Below are 20,751 nucleotides of genomic sequence, written 5' to 3' on the forward strand. Positions count from 1 at the left end.
GTCCATCCCGATGACATGACGGGAACTGTTAACTACCGGCGCCAAATTCACGAGGGAGCCGCCGATTGCAACATTCACACGCCCGAGATGAGAAAGGGAATGACTCGTACCAAAGCAGATGACCTCCATCTTACTGTCATTCATCTTCAAACGGTGACTCAGCATCCAACACTTCACTCCCCTAATACAATCAGATATCTGAGCAATGGCGGGTGCAGAGTCATCAACCTTGAACGAGATGTAAATCCCGGTGTCATCCGCATACGATTGATACGAAACACTGCGATCAGCGAGCATTTCAGCTAATGATGATGTGTATAAACTAAATAAAATGGGACCGAGTACACTCCCTTGGGGACCCCACATTCCAATTTTTTGGTAGCTGACACAGCACCATTGAGAACTACACCTTGATCACGGTTTGAGAGATAGGAAGTAAACCATGATAACACCTTTCCAGTAATGCCAATTGAATGAAGTTTGTGTAACAAAAGATCATGACTAACAGTATCAAAGGCTGTTGCCAAATCAAGCATGACAAGCAAACCAACTTTCTGTTGACCAATGGCACAAGCAATATCATTTTGTAGTCGAAGTAGAGCTGTCTCAGTACTATGATATTTCTTATACGCAGATTGACGAGGTACATACAAATTATTGATATTCGAGACGACTTTCTCTATAATCATAGATATAAATGCTAAGTTTGACACTGGTCGATAATTGTTTAAAACATCCTGATCCAATGATGCTTTCTTTAGAATTGGGGTTACCATTGCCAGTTTCAGTCGATCGGGAAATTTCCCCATTGACAATGAAAGATTAATAATGTAAGGGGTTGAGAAAAACAGGGAGCAGTGAAGAAATGCAGGCCAATTTAGTGGGCAGTAGATCCATAACACTCGACTTGTTTGGGCACCTCATCAGCCGTAGCCGGCTCAAAATTGCCCCATTTATTGTCCAAATCAGCACCGCAACTCTCAGGGGGCAGTGATAACATCAGTGTCGATTGCCGGGAATTCAAGCTGAATTTTCACAATTTTATCCAAAAAGAATTTAGCAAAGGCTTCAACCTTCTCAGACAGAGTTATATCCGATAAGGGATCAGCACGAGTATCCGAACCTAATAAATTTGATACGGCGCGAAACAGACGTCTCGAATCAGATGTACTGTCCGCAATCATATGCCTGTGTAGAATTCCATTTTCGCATCATCAATCACAGAGTTCACCTTGTCTCGCTCATTCACAAACATCTGACGGTGTATCGTAAGACCATAATCTCTCCACAACTTTTCATATCATCTCCGTGCTTGCTTCTCAACCCGGATGTCATCATTATATCATGGAGCCTCAGTTTTATGTGTGATAACACGGGTCTTCACTGGGGCATGTTTGTCAACAATGCTCTTCATGGACATTGTGTATTCAGACACAAGGTGATCAAGGTCGTCAATAGAAGCTGTCTCTGAGACAAATCGGTCAATGTCGGCTGACAGGTTATCAAGTTTTATTTTTCGAATCTGATGATACGATATTTCTTTGTCACTTACTCTAGTTGGTCTGGATATATTGATGACGAAGAATACTGGATAGTGATCAGGAAAACACATGTCTACTGGCTGTACATTGGCTAACAGGTCAGCATCGATAGAACGAGCAATGATCACGTCCAGTGTATGGCCTTTGCGATGTGTTGCACTATTGACCAGCTGGATGAGATCGAATGAATTAAGGAGATCCAGGAAATGCTTACCCTCTGAGGATGATGGGTCATCCAGATGACTATTCAAATCACCACATAGAATGAATCGGCTGAACTGAATATCATGAAGAAAGGATTCAAATTCCTCCATAAACATCGCAAAAGAACTTACATTCGTTTTGGATGGAGGTGGACGATAAATGGTATGCACCATGACACAATCTGATATTATACGTAGCTCAACAGACAAAGCTTCGAAGGATTTAGCAAGTGTAGGTGTTTCATTTCTCCTTGAAACACCAATACTATCCTTGTATATAATGGTTGTACCTCCACCACGACCGTGCCTCGACTTCTCGTATTTTATAAGCAGGAGGCAAGATCTCGGCTATGACCGGAGCATCACGGCAATCACCACATAGCCAGGCCTCAGTTAGCATCAAAATGTCAAGATTGCGAGAGATGATGAGATCATGAACTAGAGTAGTTTTCTTGTTGATGGAACAAGGATTCAATAAGCAGGCTGTAATGTTAAAGTTATCACACATATTGATATATTTGTTACCGATGACATATTCGTGTTCTAGTTAATTCCATACTTGGTCATATTATGCCCTACATGTACTCTGATTGAGGGGTCAGTAAACTGTACTCAGGGTCATGATATGCACTGATGATGCCACCATGAGTACCTTAAAGCCAGTAAAGAAAACAGTATACATTTCACACAGTATTCTTATTGATCATATTTGTTTGGAGTGGTCAAAGGACATCACAACTCCCTCTCTTAGCTCTTGTATGGTGTTTATTAGTTATTCATTATGTAAATTTGGACTTTATTGACAATAAATTGGAGAACACTTGTAAGAGAGCAGAGTAGCTCTCCACGTTTACGGGAAATGAGTTGAATGAGTACATATGCTCAGTTGTCTGCTGTCCTGATTATGTTTGTCCGTGCTTTGAATATAAACCTGTGTGAAAGATATGATTGTGATCCTTGGTATAGATACATGATCAACCTGCTGTGCCCAGAGATCTATTCTTTTATAAACTTATGCCCTGAGAAGGCAAAGTGATGATGGCTGATCCTGATGTGATGTGTTCAGTGTCATGGCAGGAGGAAACTGGAGCGGCCGGGATAAACTTCGTTGTTTGGTAGAGTTAAACTTAACTCCACTCTTTCACTTTCAACGTGGCAAGTCACTTCAATCAAACATATTGGGTATAAATGTCTTATAATCGATTTAAAATTTAAGTGAGATGAAGGTCTGAGCATATATTTATGAATATCGATATCATAAAGCTAATTATATGTAAATATGCCAAAAGTTGGAATGATGTGTGTTATTACACTTAGATGGAATTCCAGGCTACCATGAGGAATATATCTCCTCATTGCTGGAAACTATCATTAATTATGCAAATTAGTCAGTAATATGAAAGCCACAATAACCATAGCATAAACAAGACTTAAGGCCTACTTGTTACAAAGAATGTATCTATAGAATTGCACAGTGGCAGTAGATACTAGGCGATATAATGCATATATCTATCATACATCACATCAAGTCCGTCACGTGACGTCATGTATTGACACGTCACGTTACATATCGTCGTATATCTATCTGCCATATAATGAATATTTAAATCATGTGAGGTTAGCATAACTGATGTACATAATTCGATTTGTAAATGTAATCAATTATGCTAATACGTCATAATATAGTATGCAAGCAACACCCATCATAAGATCACCGAATTGATCGTTAATGTTACATTTCTAACACCGACTTTTGTACACAGTACAAATCAAAGTCACGAATTTAGATTTGAAATGGACGAATTCGGTTAACACGAATCGTAAGACATCTACATGACTAAAATACAAACATGCTGTACCAGTCTTGACTTGTCATCTACTATTACCGTTTGAAGATGGACAATGCATATGCTTGTTGTCAAAGGGATGTAATCAATTATGCAAATACGTCATATAGTATGCAAGCAACACCCATCATAAGATCACCGAATTGATCGTTAATGTTACATTTCTAACACCGACTTTTGTACACAGTACAAATTCAATTCATGAATTCAGATTTGAAATGGATGAATTCGGTTAACACGAATCGTAAGACATCTACATGACTAAAATAGAAACATGTTGTACCGGTCTTAACTTGTCATCTACTTGCAGTAATAATTGTGGGCTGTGGACTCGATTAGTCCGTTGGGACTATTTCCACAGTCCAAACCAGATATAATTTAGTATTCTTTTGTTATATTTTGTTTGTTTTGAATTGTAGGTTTGTAATACTTGAGTTTATATTCAACTTTGTTCTATTTATTTATATCTGGTTGCATAAAGATTCACTTCACTATTACCGTTTGAAGATGGACAATGCTGGTTGTCAAAGGCAAGTGATTAAAGATTGCATCAAGTCGACTTGGAGATACATCTAAAACAATACGCCTTAAGAATAATTTTAACAATATTTTAATACTAGTTATATTAGTGCTCACTTCTTCTAAGATCATACCACTATTTATTCTTAATTTCATTCATCTCGTACATGAAGAAACACATGTATACATATAATGTGTTACATTGGTTGCTAACCGTTTTATTCAATATTTGCCCGCCCTACAAATTGACAGAAAGTAATAAACTTTATGAAATATCAGCTGCATCATCATCTAATTTATAACAGAAAACATATTTCCATGTAGCGTGTGGATGGGACAACGAAGACAAGAATGAAGGCGAATGTCTTTCCACACATATTATCATTTTATCAAATGTTGGTAACATTTGTGTCATTATAAAACTCATTGAAATTTGAAAAATGCTGAGTAACACCACCTACAGGCTTTATTTACATATCGATTAGGTAACAATTATATTTATGTGAATCTGCGAAACGTGGGCGATTATTCATTTTTCTACACATGTAATCCCACTGAATTGCATTCAATACTATTATTATTTGAGCCAATATATTGTGATACAATGTTTGTCATAAATTTACATATAAAATCAAATCAACCAGTTCTAATTTTTCGTATGATTTATTCACTGCTATTTCCTAATAAAGTGAGTATATTTAATCTAACTATGCGATTCGTCAGTTGACTAAAAGAGTAGTAATACTGGACGTGTTGTTTGTACACAGCTTACAGTAGGGTGTCAAGTTCAAGACTTTCATTCCGTGTTCTCTTATCAACGCTTTCTAGCGACTGCTTTGTATGGAAATACTCGAATCGCTCCCGCCTCGTAATTCGGCTTTAGGGATGGTGGGTTACTTCCTGGGGGTACAGTAAAAACGGTGTTCTGGAAAACGTTGACAAACATAAGGAACATCTCATTTTTGGCCAGAGCTTCACCGACACATACTCTTCTACCAGCCGAGAATGGTATGTAACTTTCAGCCTTTGGGATCAAGGTACCATCTTGGGTCAGAAACCGTTCTGTGAGAGGAAGAAAAAATATTCATGTATATTTAAAAAAAAAAAAACAATTTTCCGAATATAATGGTATATATACAATATATATATATATATATTCGTGTGTATGTATGATTGCGTATGACTTGTGTGCAGTGACTTAAACTAAGACCACTCTAAATACATGCTAATATTGAAATATACCTGGTCTAAATTCTTCAGGATCTTTCCATTCTTTCTCTGTCATATGAATCTTCCATTGGTTAACCATTATCCATGTACCTTTTGGTAGACAATATCCACCTAAAACAGATTATATTCATGGTCATTTAGATGTTCACCCGTCAAGAATATGATCATACGTAAACATTGTGGTTACTACAACGAGTATTACACACTGAAGTAAAACAATTCCTTCCTATGTGCTACACTCGTTTATAACATTCATATCAAGTGTAAAAGTATACTGTTTCAATTGGTTTATTTACAAGCCTATCTAGTATGTGGTCTTCCTAATATGGTCAATTAGCAAATGGAACAGTATATTTTTACACTTGATATGGATGCTTTAAACGACTATGGTACAAACAGAAAATGTTTTACTTTGGTGTTATGGGTACTAATGGAAAGGAATATCAATGAAACTTCGAAATGTTTGAAATTGTGAGTTACAAGATTTATGTGAGTCCATGCTCGCCTGGGTAGTAGGAGAGTTTGAATTTCAACGAATTAGATGAACCACATACAGTACTAATATACGTAGATATGAGATCATCGAAGAAGCATGATATGAGATGAAAATAAAGGAATAAGTGAGGACATAAAAGAACAAAGCAATGCAATGGGCTATGTACAATTTTAACTTTCCAAAAATACGGTATTTACTAGAATTGTGAAATATGTCATTATATACATTGTGTTGATACACCTGTCTTAAACGTTCTTAGCCAAGGCGAGTTTTTATTGCTTATAAACACTGTGTACAATATTACTGACCAACAGATGCATCGCATGTTGTTGCATGTGGTACTCCCATTGGGACCACAGTACGGATTCGCATGGCTTCGTGTATGACAGCTTCACAGTATGGCAGTCTTAACCTGTCTGAAAGTTGGCAAGGGCGATCTCGACCAATAGCGTTGTCAATCTCATCGTGCACTTTAGCCTGTACATCCGGGTAATTCATTAGATAGGCAACACACCAGTTTAGAGAGTGAACAGTGGTATCTAGTCCAGCTGTGAAATAAAGAAATACACGAGATTCACAAAATATGACCAAGAGATTTTTGTGATGCGGGTATCTTTCTATTGTGCGATTCTGCCAATGGCTAACGTCTGCGTTTTACCGACATAAACATATTATATGAGTGTGGACCACTTTAACCACATGAAACGTTAGGTTTTTTGCTATAATCATTGCCAATATAGGCAACAGGTTTCATGTCCGCAAAGTGTTCTACCCAACCAAAGCATACTTTGGAAAAAGCTTCATGCTATATTCAGCTTTGACTGACAAATCAATCCAAGGTTTTTACGTAAAGTTAAGTTACTGCGATGTGCTATCCCTTTTGCATATCGTTTCACATACTTTCAAAGACATCATTCTATACTCCAGCTTTACCTCCAAATACGTCAGCTATGGTCTGTCTGATATGTACATCTGTAATTAATCCAGCTTTTTCAGTTCCTTCTGCTTCATGCTTAGATTGAAGAAGATCGTCTATCAGGTCACGATGGTTGTCTATCAGTAATCACCAACAAAGTATAAAATACATATGATTCGATCACTAGAGCAATGAACTGATGTCACAGTTTTCCTAATTAGGTGTACGAAATAAAAAGGGTTTCTTCGAACCGTTCTTAGTTCTATAGGTTCCTACGTACTTGTCTGTCTTTTTTTTCTGCTTGTCTGTCTGTCGGTCTGTCTGTCTGTCTGTCTGTCTGTCTGTCTGTCTGTCTGTCTGTCTGTCTGTCTGTCTGTCTGTCTGTCTGTCTGTGTCTGTCTGTCTGTCTGTCTGTCTGTCTGTCTGTCTGTCTGTCTGTCTGTCTGTCTGTCTACAATGTACCCACCTAGCTATATTTTTATCTACTTACACAGCCCTAACTATTCCATTGTCTATAAGTCTTAGTGTTGTCGCAATTGAGGAAATACATACGATCATAAATGAACAACAAATAACAAATAGAAAGTAATACATACCTTTATATTGGTCAAATGTTTCCTTGTGATCATCAATCTTCTCCTGGATGAGATTCAGAAATTTGCCAAGTACTTCTCTGAACTGTTTCTCTCCACTGGTCAATGGAATGTAACGAAGCAATGGAACGAGATCGGCCAACAAACCACCACTAGAAAACACTTCGATGAATTCATTGAATATATCCATTATCATTTTCAATTCAGGGTCGTCTATGGCATACCTTGTTAAAGATATAGAGATTATACATGGGAAAGGTGAAGTTATTGGTATCATCTATGGATAAGTAGGCTAAATATCAATATTTGAATTTATGGTTGGTATTAACATTTTGTGAAGTAATAATAAAAAGACCAATCAATGGACTTTTCATCGATGTTTTTAGTATGGCTTTGTTGATATATGAAATGAGTTTACGTCACATTGAGAGTGACTGCTTCTGCGTTGCTCAGCATATGCGTTAAAAAGTTCAAAAACGGCGTTTTGTGGTAAGGGACCGGCCAGTTTCTCCAGCCTGGGGGGGGGGGGGGGGGCGGTGGATTCTTAAATCGGGCCGACAAAAAGTCACTGACCCCCCTATCTGTAAAACCCAAAACAGGCTGACCCCCCCTATCACTTAATTCTAAAACATGATGACCCCCCCCCCCCCATATATGATATTCGCATGAGTGACAGGTATTTTTGATCGTGACTCAGTGTGGACTGCTTGACTGTCTTGCATCTACTTTATAAGATCCCGGGTTAGCACTATCATAATTATAATTATTGACTACACAGGGTAAATATATTTGAAAAGGAGTTTAATAGCATCTTGACAGTGAAAGGTAGGGGGAAAGCTTGAGAAGGAAATATGTACAGCTGTCATGGGGGTCCTAGGGGGTCTCCCCCTAGAAGCCCAGGAGGTATTTAACTCTGAAAAGTCAATTTTGAGACTATTCAGACATTTTTAGAAAATCATTTCCAAGCTTTACAAGACAGCACCAACATGTAAAAAGCAACTACATAAGGTTGAAATATTTTTGAAATATAGTTTGATATCATCTTGACAGTAAGAGGTAGGGGGGAGATCTTGAGATTGGGATGTGTACACCTCATGGGGGGGGGGGGGTCCTAGGGGGTCTCCCCCTAGAAGCCCTGGAGGTTTTTCCCCTGAAAAGTCAATTTTGAGACTATTCAGACCCTTTCAGACAATAATTTCCAAGCCTTACAAGACAACACCAACATGTAAAAAACAACTACATAGGGTTGAAATACTTTTGAAATATACTTTGATAGCATCTTGACAGTAAGAGGGGAAGAGCTTGAGACTGGGATATGTCCACCTCAAAGCCCTGAATGATTTTTACTCTTATAGCCAATATTTACGCTATTTAGACCCTTCAAGCAATAACTTAATACATGCTTTACAAGACAGCAAGTATCAGAAACTGTTCTTTATAACTTACACTAAGAGTTGAAATATGTTCTTAAAAAGTTAAATGGCATCATTATATACATGTAGTAAAGGTCAGCACATCTAATGGTAGTATCATTGGTAGGGGAGATTTAAGGCAATTTTAGACTATCTTGGCAAACATTTCACATCTTGAAAAGACAATATCATCTCAAATTAGAATAGGGTGAAAATATTTAAGAAAAGTTTAATACCATATTATGACAGTAAAAAGGTTGTTGGTGCATCTGATTGTTGGTTGAATGCATGAGTGACCTCTGGAGGTGAGGAAGTCCTTGGGGTTTTCCCCCTGGCGGATCTGGAGTTTTTTGCTTGAGATACTAAGGCATTGTTTAGGTTATTCATAACCTTTGAGGTAATATTTCCAAGCTTCGAAAAGCTAATCTAAATGTACGTTTTAAATGAGTTTCCTATATCACATAAAATAGACATGTAACATCAGTATAGGGGCATTAATATATGTATAATAAAGTCACCGGTATGTTAGAGAACTTTAGGTGGTCATATTTAGAGTATAATAGAAACTGGAATCTGATGAGATGCGGTGATTTGTAGTGTCAATAACATGACGAGTAGAACAATTTAGATTAACTTCATTTATAAACTATCTATGAAAATTGCCCTTACGAAACCTTCAAGTCACAAGTTCACTTTTGCCCCAAACTGCAATATAAGTGAAGCATTGATTGTGAAACAGCCAAGTATTTACATGACATGTTCTGTAACTAGTGTGGTAGCTAGGTAATACATGTATATGTATATGTATAGTTATGTTTTAACTAATAAGTAATATTAAAGAATTCATGTAAGAAAAAGGGACAAGAACAAATATTGACATGTACCACATTTCAGACAAGGCTATATGCCATTGTAGAAAGGATTTTTTTCTTCCATCACAATGACCCCCCCTATCCACAATTTTCAAAACAGCATGACCCCCCTACTGCCAATTTCAAAAACAGGGTGACCCCCCTACCAATCCACCGGACCCCCCAGGCCGAAGAAACTGACCGGTCCCTAAGGTGCTAGAATTGCCCAAATGCTCATTGCCCAATGTGTACAACAGGCTTATTCATAACGTGAGACCGATGCACTTGATATAATGATAATACACAAACACCTGCAATCTTCATTCTCATTACGTTTTGAAGGTTTATTTTATTAGTTACTATGGTAACTGAAATATAAATATACACTATTAATTTAGATATCTAGTTAAAGTTGTTATTATAAGTAGCTAAATTAAATGTTAAGATGGAGTAAAGATTACGATTTTCATACATGCAATGATGACTTATCAATGTGTATGACGTAAGACATAGCATACCTACCGTTTGCCAAAGGACAGGTTACAAATGACATTGGCAATCATTGTAAATATCACTGGGGCCGGATTGAAGGGTTCTCCAGCTTCGATAGTCTTCATCAATTGTGGAAGAGCATCCTCACTTATAGTTCTCTCTAATCGATCTCCACTGGCATAATTTCTGGAGTTGTAAAACAAACAATTTGACAAAAAAGAATTATTAAACACGTTAATTACAAACCGAAAAAGACGCAATTACTAGAATTTTCAATTAAAAGTAATGGTTTGAAACGACCATATTTCATGTCAATACTAGATTGACAGTTTTCGTGTTGATTTACATTCATGATGGAATGATAAAGAATGCTCGGTAAAACTTCAAATAGAATTTTCCGATGGACATGAGGATATATATGCATTATCAAAATTGTTTGTTTGTTTGTTGATAGAAAACGAAGGGACTCTCAAAGAGGTAATCTGTATCACCTGTTATTTTACATATGATTTAAAAACTTGCCTTATTGCTTGGTGTACTAATTTCCTGTGATATTTCCATGCAGGAGTGAAATCGGCAGCTACCATGTCTTTCTCGCCTTTAGAATTTTTGCATTCTAAAATAAAGATTCCCCTTAAACGAGTCTTTTTGTAAAGTTGATTTAAAACTTGCCTTATTGCTTGGTGTACTAATTTCCTGTGATATTTCCATGCAGGAGTGAAGTCGGCAGCGGCTATGTCTTTCCCGCCTTCGGAAGTAATATCCACTAAAATAGAGATTCCCATTAGACAATTAACACTAATGACATAATACTACAGCTGAATATATATTAGACTACTTTGTGTCCAAAGGTTGATCCAAGCTTTACGGTCTTAGATTATGAAAAATAACATTTCCACATCTAAATTACATATGATAACATCGATTACATAATCTTGTATTGATTAATTTCATCAACTAGACAACCCTGGGAATATCATTAGAAACTATCAAACCTATTTGACAACAAGTACACTTTTTGAACACAAATCACACTTGTAACTAATATGCGGGTCATATCATCTTGTATCAAATAGTACATTATCGAAACATCCCTGAAAATATCAAGACCAATCATAACCAAGGAGTTTTGGAACTCAGTATTTTTTAAAACCCAAAACAGAATTTACAAAGAACTGAAAATCAATAATTTGAAAATCAGGTAATAAACAATTGTTTATCCAAACATCCCCAGAAACATACCAACCGAATTTCAGTGTCAAATACTTTTGGCATTTAAGACTATTAAATCACCAAAAATGATGTCATGTCATGTCGTGTCATGTCATGTCAAGAACTATTTTCACCTATATATCACTAGGAACATCCCCATCAAATTTCAGACCTATATGCTCAGTATTAATCACAAATACGGTTCTTTCTTTTTTCCAACAACTGGTGTCGGCATTGTGTGGGTCATGTTTCAAGAGGTGTGAAGCCTCCAACTTTGTATTGTCTCAGTAGTCAAGCTTCTCAAGCATCATGATGCATAGTTGATGAGTATGATTTGTCTGGGTCTTCTAAACATTATTAAGAAATGCACCTACACTTTAAGAATGTCTCGGTGCAATGATATGAGATATTAATCATACACGGTTATCTGCGATACTTCAGATACTGTTGAAAGGGGTTCTTTTAGAAATTACAAGAGGTTCATGTGATACTTACATGAATATATATAGGGTCGTCCAGCAAAGTCATTCTGTTTAGCGACAAGTGATTCTCTGACCAACTTGATGTTATTTAGCACAACACAGTGAGCAAGTCCAATGTTCAGAGTGAATATATCGCCATACTTTTCAGACAGTTTCGTTATATTGGTATGCGGGTCTTTGGCAAGCACTGCAAATAGTCAAAGAAGGAATAAACGTCAGTAAAAACGATTTATGGTCCATCTCTCAAGGCCCCATTTTGAAATCCTATTGTGTTTTTGCTGTAACATAGCGCCCTCACAATATGGATAATGAGCTTATTACATATAAAAATAAGACAAACACGTTATTCTAATGACTATGACATAAGTGGTGACAACGTTAAGAATTGTCTATTATGCAACTCTATAGCGGTTTTCAAATGCATGGTTTTCAAATGTATGGATGCTGACAGATAAATACTGAAAACTTACACATTGCACTGCCTATACCAGGCCATCCGATTGGTCCAGGGGGAAAACCAGCGGGTTTGATCATTCCATACAGGAGATGACATACCAACAGACCAAGCAGTATTAATAGAGCATATGTCGGATTGGATAGTATATTAAAGAGGTGGCCTGTGATTGCAGAAATCATTTTGGCTGGAAAACAATGATAAAACAAGTATAACGTGAAGTGATTGATGATTCTTACTTGGACATGGTTTTGTCGACTTCTACATTTTCTGAAGATTGTCTAAATAATTCTAGTACTCGTTATAATTTTATCTTTCAATGACCTTGTGATGGAAGAAAATTCCTTTCTACAATGGCATATAGCCTTGTCTGAAATGTGGTACATGTAAATACTTGTTCTTGTCCCTGTTTCGTACATGAATTCTTTAATATTACTTATTAGTTCAAACATAACTATACATATACATATACATGTATTACCTAGCTACCACACTAGTTACAGCACATGTCATGTAAATGCTTGGCTGTTTCACAATCAAGGCTTCACTTATAATGCACTTTGGAGCAAAAGTGAACTTGAAGGTTTCGTAATGGTAATGTTCATAGATAATTTATAAAAGAAGTTAATTTAAATTGTTCTACTCGTCAGTATAAACTTGTTGGAAGGGATTAATACACTTTCTATTTTGGACACTACATGTTATTGACACTACAAATCACCACATCTCATCAGATTCCAGTTTCTATTATACACGAGGTATGACCACCTAAAGTTCTAGAACATACCGGTGACTTTACTAAACATGCAATACTAATGCTCCTATACCAATGTTACAGACCCATTTTATGTGGCATAGGAAACTCATTTAAAACTAATTAAAACTTACATTTAGGTTAGCTTTTCGAAGCTTGGAAATATTACCTCAAAGGCTGCGAATAACCTAAAAATTGCCTTAACAGAAGCAGAAAACTCCAGATCTGCCAGGGGAAAACCCAAAGGACTCCCTCACCCCAAGAGGTCACTCATGCATTCAACTAACATGTAAATATTATATATTGGTTGGGGGGGGGGGAATCATCATGTTTTAGAATTAAGTGATGGGGGGGGGGGGAGGTTCAGCCTGTTTGGTTTTACAGATGGGGGGGGGGGGGGGGGTAAGTGACTTTCTGTTGGCCCGATTTAAGAATCCAGCTCTCCCCCGGCTGGAGAAACTGACCGGTACCTTAGCAGCAACGGCATTTTACTCGTGGAATTCAGATTTTGGGACGCCATTCTTAGACATTTATGAAACTGTAGTTGTAAATTCTTCATTTAGTGATTTTATAGTCTAAGGTCATCACCTTTAAAACGCACAATCGTGAGCGAACTGAGAGAATGATTTGAGGTTGTATAGTTTACTATTTATATAACCAAGTGGAGGGTCTATGATATAACACTTTACAGTTTCAAACATCTAAGTTTTAGACTGTACTATCTAGCATATTAGTATTGTAATTTGTAGACTGTGGTCAAACTGACCCCTTCCACTAAGTAAATAGCATACGCATTCACAAATGTGTTTAGCCTATTATTCCATAGAAAAAAGATAAACACTGACGTCAACTGGCAACATACAGTTCAAGCAGTTCAAACAACTCGGGCAACTGAACTGAAAAGCATGACGTCATATATTCACGGTGCTATTCATGAGATATTTAAATGAACGACTTGGGTTACATGATATGCCATAGCATTGTTGTCTGAACATCAGCCCACTACAGTAGTACATGTACTATAGTGGTCTACTGTTGGTGTAATCCTGAAGTAAACATTCCTATTTTATTGGTGAAGGCAGTAGTATGTAGTATTACCACAGACACCTGTTTACCGAGATATATTCCTGAATACAGTAAGATATCGATAATATTGACATACTTGGGGGTAACACAGGTTTTTAGGATCAAAGACATCAACCGATTCCTGATGACGCTATGCATGGCGAAATATAGAAGACAATCTTGTATCTACCTATTATACAAGAACTTCAAAGACTCCTATGTTTTACCCCTTTAGGAGCGATAGAAATTCCAATAGAACCGATAGCGCCCATCTCCATAAACACGATTAACCCAATCACATTTGTTACGATCCAAAATATCGTATTTCGGAATTATGGGAATAAATTCTACATTTCGGCATTGTAGGCCATAGGTCAGAAGTAGACTGGCGATGACGAATCTGGGCAAAAATGATGTAACTGAAATTCACATGATTGGTTGAAGAAAAGTATATAAATAACTTTTATGATGGCATGACCTTATGGTGTGATTTTCTATTTTTAGTCGTTGAGTCAATTCGATTGTATGAGAATTAAAACATCCAGGAGCACTCGGGTAAGTGATTCTGGCAAGCCGAAATCTCTTCAATATTCCTGTACTGTCACATAGGGCTAACCATTCGTTGACGTGTTACTGCGACGCTCGGTGTTACGTATCGCGAAGCCCGAGTGTTCTGTTGCAAGCCTTGCTTATATATTTCGTGGTGTGCGATCCTAGAAACCTTGTTATTTTACCCCTTTCATATACTATTTGCCAAGTATCTCAATATTATCGATTCTTAAAGTATTCTCAAACGTATCTCGGGAAACAAGTGTCTGTGAGTATTAGATAAATGTGTAACAACTAACATATACAATGGAAAGGCTGAATGAAATCTATGACTTTTTACGGCTATGACCAATCGTTATAATTCACAGCAGCGAACATGCTGACCTCAGGTTTGAACCTCAATATAACGTTAACGTTCTGTGCTCTGACTACACTATAAAACGGTATGCTGTAGATAGTTTACTAACATACCTTGTTTGGCGTTGCCTGTTGTCACCTCAGTGTGCCTCGCATGCGAATAGAACGAGTGTGAAGCTACCATCATATTCATATTCATATTCACTTTCAAAAGTTGACCTCTAGCTCAATGTGAATATGATGATAGCTTCACACGTTCATCATCAGATTCGAAGTCTTCCGAATGGGTACGAACATGCGTTCGGTAAATCACATATCCTTCATTGGCAGGTTGAAATCATGTGATTGTAATTACTTTTCACTTGATTTGCGTGGATTTGCATGCTTTCTTCTTATTTTTGCCAGAGTATCCAATTTGCACCATGAATTATTGTTGTCATGGACCATAATTTTTACAATCGATTGCGTTGACCCTCCCCGATCAAGGGAAACTACATACATTGTGATAATTGTGGTCTTGACAACTCTATTTTGTGTAAATTTCACCAGTGTAAGTGTTAAGTAGGGTTTCAAAGATAGCGACACTGCGGGAAATCAAAACACACCCAGCCAAGCCATATTTTATTACATTACTCATACAGGTTTTTTGTACACCCAAATATTGATATTTCATTTTCAAAGATATGGGAAAGGCATACTAAACATCCAAATTAGTTTTTTATATGACAACAATAATTCATGGTGCAAATTGGATACTCTGGCAAATCCACGCAAATCAAGTGAAAAGTAACTACAATCACATGATTTCAACCTGCCAATGAAGGATTTATGTGATTTGCCGCGACCCGAACGCTTGTTCGTACGATCGTACCCATTCGGAAGACTTCGAATCTGATGATGAACGTGTGAAGCTATCATCATATTCACATTGAGCAAGAGGTCAACTTTTGAAAGTGAATATGAATATGAATATGATGGTAGCTTCACACTCGTGCGAATAGACTGAATAGCGGTGGTGGTCTCCAATCCGAACTTTAAACTTTAAGCCCCGATATCTAGTGGTTTCGTGATAAGAACTCACGTGTACAAATAGAATGACGTCATGGTAGATTATGAGTAATACTAAGGGGTGAAGCATGTGATTTCCGGGGTGGGGGGGGGAGGCTGGCGGATTGTCGGGAAATAAATTGTCGTAGGCCAAAAATGCTTACCAACTGATGCATGAAGACAATACATATTCTTACATTGTACACACCCCTTCTTTGCTACTTTGTATTTTGATTGAAATTTGCCTACTATTGTTAGTATCTAGATATATTTAAATGAAAAGATAACAAAAAATCTTTTAGTCCTCGAATTTCAAAAATGGCACAATGGCGTTGTAACACAATTGTGGAATTGATGTTTTATTGTTACGATCCAAAATATCGTATTTCGGAATTATGGGAATAAATTCTACATTTCGGCATTGTAGGCCATAGGTCAGAAGTAGACCCATAGTAGATGTTACTGAAAATCACATGATTGGTTAGAGAAAAGTATATAATTTATAACTTTTATGATGGCATGATCTTATGGTGTGATTTTCTATTTTTAGTTGTTGTGTAAATTACACTGTATTCGAAGTATACTTAAGATCACTCGGGTAGGTGATTCTGGCAAGCCGAAATCTCTTCTCAGTTGTGACTAATTCCCGACTTGGACCTAAACGATCCCGTACGAGAGTATGAGAGTGTGAGTGCTAGAGTGCAACGTTAGAACTATCCATACTTATACCGTTCAACTCTATGACACGCAACATTATTGCCTTCGGTAAGGAAGGTTATATATATATATATATATATATATATATATATATATATATATATATATATATATATATATATATATATATATATATATATATATATATATATGAAGTCAGTGGTAAGATTTGTCCGTAGTACAGTGCTCGTACTCGTACATCAACATCTCCTGACGAGTGATTTACTCACGAAACAGGCTTGTAGAGACGAAAAACCCGACTTGATTTTCTCCTACCCTCAACATATATATACTATATATATTAGGGTTGTCTTTGTCATAGTTTTCTCAAAAACGACTGGCTCAATTCGAACGAAATTTGGTGCACATGTTCATTATAGTAAAAACTAGATCTTACTAGGTTTTGGTAAGTAATTGTTTTCGGTAATTAGGTTATAACTTCAGAACGTACGATTCAAATTCAGTATAATTCAGGCATTGATGATAACAACGTGCATGTGTCATATAAAGTTTGATAATATAGCTTGTAGTTTTAATGCCTCCTTTGCATAATTTAAGTAATTAGGAAAATAATGTACACTCTAAATTTGGTATAATTTGGCACATACTTCAAACATACGAAAGGGCATATATCCTGAAAAGCTTGTTGATGTGGCTTTTTATTTTAATGAGTCATTTGCATAATTAATTAAAAGCTAAATCTTAAGAATACTCTTTTCAAATTCAATACAATTTGCTACCTACATCAACCATAACAAGGTGCATAGCTTCTACAAAGCTTTGTGACGTAGCTTTTAGTTTTAATGACTCGTTCACATAATTAATGATCTTCAGTAATAAGACAATGTTTTCAAATTTCAAACTTCACACTTTAAATTCAAATTCAGCTAATTGCTAATGTTCTAATAAGCTTGGTGATGTAGTTTTTATTTTTAATGACTCATTTGCATAATTAATAATCAGTTAGTACACTATACTTAAAAATGCACTCTTCAAATTCAATAAAAATGTGGTACATACTTCAAACATAACTAATTCCATATTTTCTGTCGCATTACAACAATTATTGTGTGTTTGAGCGAAAATCTAAAGACTTTGCTCCTATGCCAAGTTTTGGATGTTTATCCACTTGCCTAGGCATCTCTATGATTATCTTTGCAATATGTACCGTCATTAGGGTGTTGTTGTGGGCATGCCACATGGTCTTGTTGTAGTATATATATCTCCATTTTTGCCTCCCATATGGAATTGTTACTCAAATCTATTCAATTCAATTCAATTGAAACTTCATTGTCTGCATATAAAAACACAGAAAATTGTCTTCAGACTCGTTAGCAAATATTACAAAAATACACATAATTCACACCAATGAAAACAGAAATAGTAATATGCATTTACATAATGACATAAACGTTCACTTGAGGCTGTCACATTGAGATCAAAATGGCTACTGCTGATGGTAAGAATGATTTTTTAAACAAGTTCTCTTTTTTTGCAAATGGAAACGACGTCCAGAAGCTTCTGGAAGTGAGTATGTAATGCATGTGTCCGGTCATTAACTATTTTCAATGCCTTTCTTTTTACTGACAACTGATGCAAGTGACAAAGAGAAGATTGTTTGCTACCGATGACTTTTTCAGCCATGTTGACAATGCGAGAAAGATTACTTCTGTTCTTTACTGTCAAATTACCATACCAAAGTGCAATATTAAAGGACAGCACACTCTCAATGAGAGATCTATACACCAATTGAAGGACACTTTGACTTACGCCAAAGGATCTGAGTTTCCTCAGGATATACATTCTCTGTTGGGCTTTTTTAAGTTATGCTTTTGATTTCAATACAATGTGGTACATATGTTAAAAATCTAAGCGCACATGTTCAATAAAGTTTGTTGATTCAGCTTAACGCCTTTACAAATAATTTGCATATTGAATTGATTTTGGTAGTTATGCTATATCTTAAGAATGTATACTTCAATTTCAATATGATTTAAATAAACAAGTTATCCATAATAAAGCTGCATATATGTCCTATAAAATGTGTTGATGTAGCTTACAGATTTAATGAATAAATTGCATAATTAATGACTTTTTGTAATTGCGCTTTATCTTTAAGAATGCAAGCTTCAAATTTCATATAATTTGGTTTATCAACCCTAATAATGCTCATCTGTACTTTAAAGTTTGTTGACATAGCTTATACTTTTAATGAGTAATTTGAATAATTAATGATTTTCGTTATGAGTTATATCTTCGGAAAACACGCTTCAAATGCAATAAAATTCGGCATATACATCAACCATGCACAAAGCACAGATGTCGTCTGAAGTCTGTTGATATAGCTTTTAATTTGAATGACTAATTTGCATAATGTACGATTTTCCTTAATTAAGTGCAAACTTCAACTTCTATATTATCGAGCCTAAATGTAAAGATACTGCCTCATTAATTATCAAAATTAGTATTGTTTATTGTTTTAAATAATTAGGCAATACATTACCTATACAAGCTTCAAATTTCATATAATTATTTTTCCCAACTATGTGGTACACCATGTATAATAGCTATGATTTAGAATTTTACTTTCAAACAATGTGTGTAGGCCAAAAAGCCTATGGTTTTTGCCTTTATGGGAGGCATTCAGGATAAATCTGGTTTGAATGTATATCCGGCATATCAACCTTCATTTAGTTGTTATGGGCATGGTCGAACTAAGAATGACGATGAATGCCTTTACACATATATTACCATGTAATCGAATATTTGTAACATCTGTCATTACAATGCTCATTGAAATTTGAAAAATTAGTAACACCACCTACAGGCTTTATCTATATATCGATTAGAGAACGATTAATGCTAATCTGCGAAACTTGTTATTATTCGATTCAATACATTGTGGTACAATGTTTTCATAAATTTACATATAAAAATCAAATCTACCAGTTCTGAACGGTGTTATTGTATGTATGATTTATTTACTGGTATTTCTTGGTAAAACGATTATATTTAACCTAGCTGTGCAATTCTTCAGTTGAGAAGAGTAATACTGATGTTGGTTGTACACAGCATACAGAAGGGTGTCAAGTTCAAGACTTTCATCCCTTGTTCTCTTACTAACGCTTTCTAGCGACTGCTTTGTATGGAAATAATCGAATCACTGCCGCATCGTAATTTGGCTTTAGGGATGGTGGGTTACTTCCTGGGGGTACAGTAAAAACGGTGTTCTGGAAAATGTTGACAAACATAAGGAACATCTCATTTTTGGCCAGAGCTTCACCGACACATACTCTTCTACCAGCCGAGAATGGTATGTAACTTTCAGCCTTTGGGATCAAGGTACCATCTTGGGTCAGAAACCGTTCTGTGAGAGGAAGAAAAAATATTCATGTATATTTAAAAAAAAAACAATTTTCAGAATATAATGGTATATATACAATGTATATATATTCGTGTGTATGTATGATTGCGTATATGACTTGTGTGCAGTTACTTAAACTAAGACAACTCTAAATACATGCTAATATTGAAATATACCTGGTCTAAATTCTTCAGGATCTTTCCATTCTTTCTCTGTCATATGAATCTTCCATTGGTTAACCATTATCCATGTACCTCTTGGAAGACAATATCCACCTAAAAGTGATTATATTCATGGTCATTTAGATGACTGTTGACCCGTCAAGAATATGATCATATGTAAATATTGTGGTTATTACAACAAGTATTAAACACTGAAGTAAAGCACTTCCTCTATGTGCTACACTCGTTTATAACATTCAAGTGCAAAAGAAGCCTAGTATGTGGTCTGTCTAATGTGGTCAATTGGTAAATGGAACAGTATACTTTTACACTAGATATGGATGCTTTAAACGACTGTGGTACAAACAGAAAATGCTTTACTTTGGATTTTACTTTGTAATTCTAATGGAAAGGAATCTGCATGGAACTTCGAAATGTATGAAATTGTGAGTTAAAAGGTTTATGTGAGTCCAGGATCGCCTGGTTAGT

At 36.1% G+C, this 20,751-nt stretch overlaps 2 protein-coding genes across 3 annotated transcripts in view; both read right to left on the bottom strand.

Annotated features, from left to right (window-relative positions):
- Positions 1-4,375: 4,375 nt before the first annotated feature.
- Positions 4,376-15,160, bottom strand: LOC144435158 (cytochrome P450 1A1-like). Of its 2 annotated transcripts, XM_078123725.1 has the most exons (10): positions 15,088-15,160; positions 12,265-12,435; positions 11,808-11,981; positions 10,773-10,866; positions 10,131-10,286; positions 7,349-7,569; positions 6,770-6,889; positions 6,145-6,384; positions 5,353-5,451; positions 4,376-5,172 (listed from the first exon to the last, which is right to left on the bottom strand). In XM_078123725.1, the coding sequence occupies exons 1-10, from the start codon at positions 15,158-15,160 to the stop codon at positions 4,925-4,927; spliced, it is 1,596 nt and encodes a 531-aa protein (XP_077979851.1). In that variant the 3' UTR covers positions 4,376-4,924. The 2 variants fall into 2 exon arrangements, with proteins under 2 accessions (XP_077979851.1, XP_077979852.1); XM_078123726.1 differs by lacking the exon at positions 5,353-5,451.
- A 2,619-nt stretch (positions 15,161-17,779) lies between these two features.
- LOC144435431 (cytochrome P450 1A1-like) overlaps positions 17,780-20,751 on the bottom strand; it is a 16,742-nt gene continuing 13,770 nt past the window's right edge. The window contains exons 10-11 of the mRNA XM_078124027.1: positions 20,278-20,376; positions 17,780-20,104 (exon numbers count right to left, since the gene is read on the bottom strand). Of these exons, the coding sequence (XP_077980153.1) occupies positions 19,857-20,104; positions 20,278-20,376 (347 nt within the window). The 3' untranslated portion in view covers positions 17,780-19,856. The remainder of the gene's footprint in view (positions 20,105-20,277; positions 20,377-20,751) is intronic.

This window comes from Glandiceps talaboti, chromosome 5 (assembly GCF_964340395.1).
Source record: "Glandiceps talaboti chromosome 5, keGlaTala1.1, whole genome shotgun sequence".
Taxonomy (NCBI): Eukaryota; Metazoa; Hemichordata; class Enteropneusta; family Spengelidae; genus Glandiceps; species Glandiceps talaboti.